The sequence below is a fragment of the Rhodamnia argentea genome, chromosome 8 (genome assembly GCF_020921035.1).
Source record: "Rhodamnia argentea isolate NSW1041297 chromosome 8, ASM2092103v1, whole genome shotgun sequence".
NCBI classification, from domain to species: domain Eukaryota; kingdom Viridiplantae; phylum Streptophyta; class Magnoliopsida; order Myrtales; family Myrtaceae; genus Rhodamnia; species Rhodamnia argentea.
The window spans coordinates 24,617,845-24,626,057 of record NC_063157.1 but is presented as its reverse complement, the minus strand read 5'-3'; the positions used below and the strand labels follow the sequence as shown (position 1 = coordinate 24,626,057).

Sequence of the window (8,213 nt, the reverse complement as noted above, 5' to 3'; positions counted from 1 at the left end):
GTGGGTAAAGGAGTCCTCCGCTCTGAAGTTTGTTATCTGCTCTTTCCAGCTTCATCTGAAAAGCGCTGCACGTGAGGCTGGAGACAACCTTTTATTCTCATTCGTAACGGCGTCGAACAAATTCAGGTTTTCATTTCCTCGCAACATGTTTTTTATACAAGTCTTTACGGTATAAAGAAAGTAAAATTATTGGTACGACAAAATTGTTTGAACGATTAGTCAGCATAATCATGGATTATTCTCGTGTAAAATTCTCTCGGAGAATAAATTCAAACCCCCCCTTCTAGCTTTTAGAAAAAATTTCAAAAAATGGCCCGAAATCTTTACTTTTTCTCAAATAAGAGTTCTAAATAAATCCTATTCAAATAAGGACATGAGATGCTTTCATTTTTTTTTTTTAACAAAGATCCGAAGTGAGTATTATTTCAAATAAGAGCTTGTATAGTTAGAAAATCTAAAAAAAAAAGGCATGATTTTAAGAATACTTTCGTCTTTTTACTTATTTTATTTTTTTCTTTTTTTATTAGACTTTTTGTTTATTTGTTTTCTAAAAAATTAACAAAAAATTTAAAAAAATTTAACGATTAACTTAAAGAATTTAATGCGGAAGTTTGCGTTGAAATATTATTAGGCGAATATAAGGTATGATTGACTTAAAGAATCTAATGCAGAAGTTTGAGTTGAAATATTAATTTTGGATAAATGTACTGAAAATCTTAAAATTTGCCACGAAAGTTCAATTGAATCCAAAAGCTTTCGAAAGTTCAATTAACTCCTAAAACTTGTCAAGAAAGTGCAATCGCGTTCTAAAATTTTCAAAAAATATATTTAAGCCCTAAAACTTGTCATAAAAATATAGTATAAATTTTAAAACTTTCAAAAAGTGTGATAAAAAATAAGTTTTGAGACATTGCACTTTTTATAAGTTTTAAAACTTAATTATATTTTCTGATAATTTTTAAGATTTGACTGTATTTGTACAAATTTTAGATCACTTATTCCTATTTTTTTTTTCAGTCCAACAGACAAATTAGGCAAAAAAAAAAAAAAAATCCGCCCAGGAACGACGATTTCAAATTGCCCACCACCCCTACAATCGTAGCCCGCAGACGCCGTCCTCGCCTTCCTTCTCCATCCGCGCCCACCGCCACAAGCATCTCTTCGTCCCCGCGACTCGAGCTCGACTCATTCGCACTCACCGATTCCGTTTGGGCGGCGGTTCCCGGAGAAGCTAGGGCTCGTGGTTTTGCCTACATGGGGAAGAACGAGAAGACGGGGCTGGGTCGGGCTCTGGTGAAGCACCACAACCAGATGATCCAGCAGTCCAAGGAGAAGGGCCGGTCCTACAGGAACAAGAAGGTCCTCGAGTCGGTCACCGACGTCAGCAACATCGACGCCGTCATCGATCAGGGCGAGGAGGCCGAGCTCCTCCTCGCCGCCGATCGCTCCCGCCCCGACCTGCCTATCAGATTGTACGCCCCCGACTCTCGGCTTCAGTTAACCTACCAGGCTTTCATTTCCTCCGCCTGCTTGAGCTCTTGAATGAGTGCTTTTACATCGTATTAGAGCTGTGTGTTACTTTTTTTTTTTCTCCGTTTAGCATTAGGTTGTTTAGGTGTTTATTGTGAATATGGTCTCCATCGACGTGTATCCCGTGTGATCGAGCTTGAGAGGGATGCGGAGCGACTTGTGAAGTTTGGCTTGAGCTTGGCCTGCGAAACGTGTTCTTTTGCTAATTGATGCTGCTCTATTGAGCGTTTTCCTGATTTGCTTACTGGGCGGGTGTGCATCATGGGACTTGGAACATCTGAACGGGAAGTGGAACTGTGGTCACCTGACCCAGCAAGTTTTAGCAATCACATGTGTGATCCACAGTCAAAGCACTATTACATATGTAGTGAGGATATATTGTAGTTGTCTTGATGGTTGACTGTATGCAGGATGGAGTCTTATCTGATAGGCAGAATTTTCATTTTGTGTGTCTAGTTTACGGATTTCGATCACAAGTTCCTTTAGGAAAAAACCCCTTCTGGTGGATAGAAGCATCGAAATATCGAGGCATCTGCATGTCAAGGGTAATTGTCAAACCACTTAACCTGCTGTCTGGGTAGCACTGTTACTGTGAACTTCCAGTTCTCTTTGAGATTGAGATCACATCTGACTAAGGTCTAGGCGAATTTGTTAATGTCCTTCCTTTCGGTTGCCGCAAGATATGCAAAACTTTGAGGCCATTGCTTATGCTCTTGGGTAGTAATTGATGAATCACATGTTCTATTGACGCTAATGCTTTGCAAGTTCTGTTTGATAGGGACTCTGGTTCTAGCACCTCTGGTATGACTCCTGAAAAGAGGAGAGAAGAACAGAAAAAAGAGGAAGCTCTACATGCTAGTAGCCTCCGCGTTCCACGAAGGTGTGTATTTTCTGTCACGTCAATATAATAGTAGGACTTTGTGTTAGATGATTAATACAGAATGTCTTTTTCTCCTATAGACCACCATGGAGCCCTTCGATGTCCGTAGAAGAGCTTGATGCCAATGAAAGACAAGCTTTCTTAGTTTGGCGTAGAAACCTTGCGAGGTAAATTTTTGTCTTGTTGTTTTGTTTGTGTCTCTTGGAGCATAGGGTGATTACTTCTTTGTATGCTTTACAAAACTTTTGCATTCAAGTGATAGCATCATTTTCTCTAAATGCTTTTCAAGAAAATAAAAAAGAGTTCCGGATGACAGTAGCATGAGTACTCACGACTTCAGGTTCAAGGGGGACATAAAATTATGAGTCGGTTTCGAAATGAATATGCTGGTCTCCTTCCTTGTGTATGAAAACGATGTATATAAGTTGGATTTGTGCCTCCAATGGAACTGAAAATTCAAATCTCGAGCTTCTGTTAGAACACATTGGTAGAATGTGGTGTGCCTTTTTCTTTCCCAAGTTGCGTTGTAACTTTGGTTAAGTTTTAGGCATCCTGCTTTGTGGGAGAAGGCTTAGTGTTGGTCGCTGTTGTCAGACAAGTCTCCAGCAGAATCTGGTTGTAGGTTTTCTGCAGATATTGGTTTTTGATATTTGTAGAGCAGGTAGTATCAAACCAACCATGTCTGAGATTCAGTGTGCCAAATCTTTGGGTTGCTTTTGAAGTTACTTAACTTTTGCTTATATCCTGGTATGACAAATATTTCCTGCTTAAGTTCATTGTCCAAGGGAGAATATCGTTATGACGATTATCGTCTGCATTTGGAGCTGGGGATTGTTTTCATCCAACTCATTATGCACACACCTTTGTTTTCTTGGATTCAACCCCCTTTATTCTTCCTCAATTATGATTAATTGCTGGGTATGCATACTAAGTGATGTTTCTTTTAACCGAAAATGTTTCAGGCTTGAGGAGAATGAAAAGCTTGTTCTTACTCCATTCGAGAAGAACCTTGATATCTGGAGACAGCTTTGGCGTGTGGTTGAACGCAGTGATTTGGTGAGCTTGTCTTTTGATAATGTGAAATGGGCATTTTTACTTTTTTCTTTTCGCATCTGTCTTTGTTTTAGAAGGTGAAAGGATTGTACGACTCTTTTAGTTAGTGCTTGAGGCGCTTGATGAGGATTATATGGCTTTGTCCGAGGCATGCTCTGACTAGAACTTGAAAGTATGTACACTTCGTACGATTATGAATCAACGTAATGAAGTTCAATGAATGACCTATAACTCATATTTTTGCCCTATCCCCATGTAAGAATGGAGTCTAGATAATGGCCGCTTGTGAACATAAGAAATAACAAGGATAGACTCAAATCTTTTGTCTTCTTTCCTACATATTGAAAGATCATGCCACTCCCAGAAAATCTACAGTCCAAGTAGGTTTTGGCTCATATGAGGTTTTTTTTTTTCCCCAGATGAGAATATTTTAGTTAATTTATGATATCAGTTTAATCAAGAAATTGTGGCTTACCTTGGCATCTTTCAAGAATCTTATGTAGTCCTCGCGGCTACATTAGTGAATGATTTGGCATTTTGTTTGGTGGAGAAAGTACTGTTGAACTGGGGGCAATAATAATCTTATTGTCAAGTCTCTATGTTCTCTATCAAGTTCTAGTTTTCTGGTGATGGTTATGTTTGGATGAAGACTACTAATTCCATACTTTTGTGGAATGTGCTTTTCCTTTAGTACATCTCTTTTCCTTCCTCTCCATTCATTTAAGTGGGAGGTTCATCATGAGTTGCCACCATACTGATACCTGTGAACGATGCTGATATTGATTTTCTTTTCAGCTTGTAATGGTTGTAGATGCTCGAGATCCATTGTTCTACCAATGTGCTGATCTTGAGGTAGGTTTGCTTTCATTCTGATACTCAGAGCTCTCTGTTGCTTTTATTTTCAAGTCTCGTGCTTATGATTATTTTAGCAAGTTTTTAAAGTTTCTTTTCTGAATAATAAAAATTGCTTATTAGAAGATGCGTATTTTAGTTGAAGAGGGAATGCTTCATAGTTGTGTAGTGTATTGTTGATGGGCTATACTTATGTGTTGCTGCTGGTTGCTACGGTTTGGATTGAGAGAACATGCTGGAAAACTATGCTTACTCGTGAAATGGTGGAGCAGTCATTGCTACTGCTCAGCATAACATGGATTTTGCTCTCATTTAGGCCTATGCTCAAGAAACTGACAAGTACAAAAGGACATTGCTGCTTGTCAACAAGGCAGATCTCTTGCCATTTTCCGTGAGGTTCACACTTTGTCACCTATTTAATGCAGCTGGAAAATATTTCCTTTTTTCAGCTTCTTTAAAGTTTTCATTGCCTGTGTATTTCTGCAGGGAGAAGTGGGCAAAGTTTTTCCACCTTCATGAGATTTTGTTTGTATTCTGGTCTGCCAAAGCTGCTTCTGCAGAACTGGAAGGGAAAAAGCTAGCTGACCCTTGGAAAAAGCAAAATAATAGTCAAGAAGAGAAGGATGACCCTAGTACAAAGTTATACGGTAGGGAAGAGCTTTTGATGCGTTTACAGTTTGAGGCTGAAGAGATTGCCAAGTTGCGAAGGGAATCAGGGTCTAGCAGTACAGGTCCCTCAAATGGTCACTCTGCTGCTGGTGGACCTGTTGTTGTTGGTTTCATTGGATATCCTAATGTGGGGAAGAGTTCGACAATTAATGCTTTGGTTGGTCAGAAGCGGACAGGGGTCACCTCTACTCCTGGGAAGACCAAGCATTTCCAGACTTTGATTATATCTGATGAGCTCACTCTATGTGATTGCCCTGGATTAGTATTCCCATCTTTTTCTAGCTCAAGACAAGAGATGATTGCCTGTGGGGTCTTGCCCATCGATCGGATGACCGAACATAGAGAGGCGGTGCAAGTAGTGGCCAATCGAGTCCCGAGACGTGTCATTGAGAATGTGTATAACATAAGTCTGCCAAAACCTAAGCCATATGAACCACAGGACAGGCCTCCCCTGGCTTCGGAATTCCTGAGAGCTTACTGTGCCTCACGAGGGTATGTTGCCTCTAGTGGTTTGCCTGATGAAACCCGAGCTGCACGCCAAATCTTGAAAGATTACATTGATGGGAAGCTACCTCACTACGAAATGCCCCCTGGGATGGGTGACGAAGGGTGTTATGACGGAGATGCTGCGGAACCCAGTTTGAGTGAAGTGGCTGAATCAAAATCATCTGACATTGAAAATCCTCCAGATAATGAGGACGAAAGCGAAAATGGCCTTGTACTTGACGATTTGAGTTCATTCGACGTGGCTAATGGGCTATCTTCCAAGAAGGTAACCGTGAAGAAGTCAAATGCGTCTCACAAGCACCATAGGAAGCCCCAAAGGAAGAAAGACCGTTCTTGGAGAGTTGGGAACGACGACGGAGATGGAATGCCGGTCATAAGAGTATTTCAGAAGCCAGCGAATGCAGGTCCTGTAATGGCTGGATAGATGCCTTGTCGGAAATCCAGATGAACTCCATGTCTTTGAGGGCGCACCGTATGCTCCTATTTTATCTTTGCATCATTGGGCAGCCCTGCATATTACATTGCATGCGCTGTTTTCATCAGCTGCTAGGTGTTGTGCCGGAGGTTACGGTGAAGAAAGAGTAGAATTTCATCAGCTGCTCTAGTCTTATGGCATTAGGCATGGCAAGCTATCTGCTTGTTTGGAGGAATGCAGACGAGGCATCATTGAAACATGGGAGCCCTGATAGTGTAACTCATCATCTTAGATTTTGTAGGGTGTGCCTTTGGTTTGGTGAAACTTTTTATATAGCTTTCAGTTTTGTAGAAACAGCACTCAATTGGAACTTTTTCTATCCATCCTACTTGGTATATCCGACTCCCACCCCTTGGTTGGGATGCATATCACCAACGAACTTTCGCATCCTGAGATTTCTGTGGTGTGTTTATTGCCATGTAGGCAGTGCGAGTGAGGTGTAGGTTGGGCTTTGACTCGGCGGATTCCTGGAATCGCCTTGGTTGTTGTTTTTTGGTTGAGCTCGGGGTTCGAGTTGCTCAAGACGTGCGTGAGTCCGATCGCCAAAGTTTTATGGCAACTGCTCGGATGCGATGAGGATCCCAACTTTGCGATCCCAAAACACGACTTGGGTGTAAAGAGAGAGAATATTCGATATTTTATTCATAAAACTCTATATATATATATATAGAGACACACACACGAACAACCTTAGATAACTCAAAGAGCATTTTATCCTTTTTATATCTCTAACACTCTCCTTCAAGCTGGAGTATAAATATCAATCATGCCCAGTTTGTTACAAATATATCGTATTCTCCAATTATCCAAAGTTTTAGTAAAAACATCTGTAATTTGTTCACCGGTCCTAATATAACTGGAAAGAATCATTCCACTCTGAAGAACCATTCTATTCTGGAGCTTCTCTCGAATAAAATTACAGTCAACCTCAATATGTTTTGTTCTCTCATGAAACACAAGATTGGAAGCTATGTGCATTGTTGCCTTGTTGTCACACCATAGAACCATAGGAGTCGAAGTTTTAAAGCTCAATTTAGTCGGGAGTTGTTAAATCCATATTAATTCACATGTCACTTGTGTCATGACTCTATATTCTGACTCAGCACTGGAACGAACAACAACATTCTGCTTCTCACTCTTCCATAACACTAGATTTCCTCCAACTAAGGTATAGTAGCCGGTAGTTGATCTTCTGTCATCCGGAGATCATGCCCAATCAACATTAGAGAATCCCGCAACTCAACTATGACTATGATTTTGATAAACAATTCCTTTCTCTGGAGCCTTCTTCAAGTATCTCAAAATCTAAATAATCGCATCCCAATGAGATGTACAAGGGGAAGACAGGAACTGACTTACCACACTAACTGGAAAAGCAATATCCGGTCGAGTAACCGTCGGATAATTTAGCTTACCTACTAGTTTTCTACATCTCTCAGGATTATCAAGAATTTCTCCTCCATCGGCTACCATTTTAGGTCCTTGTTCCATAGGTGAATCAAGAGACTTAGACCCCAACGTACCTGTTTTAGTGAGCAAATCCATGACATACTTCCGCCGTGAAAGGACAATACATTTCTTTGACTGAAACACCTCAATTCCTAGAAAATATTTCAACTTTCCTAAGTCCTCGGTCTGAAATTGTTGTTGAAGATAGAGTTTTAGTTCAGCTATACCAATAGAGTCATCTCCTGTGATGATAATATGATCAACATACACAATCAAGAATAGTCTACCTCTTTTTGACTGTTTATAAAAGAAAGAATGATCATTTTCACATCTAAACAGTCCAAATAAAAGTAAAACTTTAGAGAATCTTCCAAATCATGCTCGTGGAGACTACTTCAAACCATACAAGGACTTCTTTAACTTACAAATCAATCCACCAAACTCTCCCCGAGCAACAAACTCGGGAGGTTTCTCCATATATACCTCCTCATCAAAAGTACCATGCAAGAAAGTATTCTTTACATCAATCTAAAACAAGGACCAGGTATATGTGGCAGCAAGAGAGATCAAAATACGAACAAATGTATGTTTAGCAACATGAGAAAAAAGTGTCAAGATAATCAACCCCAATAGAAAAAAGCATTTTGTTAAGTAGCTACTCGAGAATGCCGAGTCTAAACTTTGAGAGGAGGAGATTCCTGTACGGACACTGGTGAAACAGTTAGAGCAGGTGATCGAATGATAGTCACATGTAAGTCTTCATCCATTTTGAAAATAGTGATTGGAACTTCATGATAA

General features: G+C 40.2%; 1 protein-coding gene across 1 annotated transcript; it reads left to right on the top strand.

The window, feature by feature from the left end:
• Window positions 1-1,093: 1,093 nt before the first annotated feature.
• LOC115735276 (GTPase LSG1-2) lies at window positions 1,094-6,047 on the top strand. Its single transcript, XM_030666440.2, has 7 exons — window positions 1,094-1,472; window positions 2,309-2,410; window positions 2,491-2,577; window positions 3,373-3,466; window positions 4,259-4,315; window positions 4,632-4,711; window positions 4,802-6,047. The coding sequence occupies exons 1-7, from the start codon at window positions 1,255-1,257 to the stop codon at window positions 5,913-5,915; spliced, it is 1,752 nt and encodes a 583-aa protein (XP_030522300.1). The 5' UTR covers window positions 1,094-1,254; the 3' UTR covers window positions 5,916-6,047.
• The last annotated feature ends 2,166 nt before the right edge of the window (window positions 6,048-8,213 follow it).

Coding starts and splice junctions, on each gene's coding strand:
- LOC115735276 (XM_030666440.2), top strand. CDS start 1,255: ATGGGGAAGAACGAGAAGACGGGGCTGGGTCGGGCTCTGGTGAAGCAC. Junction 2,411..2,490: donor AGCCTCCGCGTTCCACGAAG/GTGTGTATTTTC, acceptor TTTCTCCTATAG/ACCACCATGGAGCCCTTCGA. Junction 4,316..4,631: donor ACCAATGTGCTGATCTTGAG/GTAGGTTTGCTT, acceptor GCTCTCATTTAG/GCCTATGCTCAAGAAACTGA.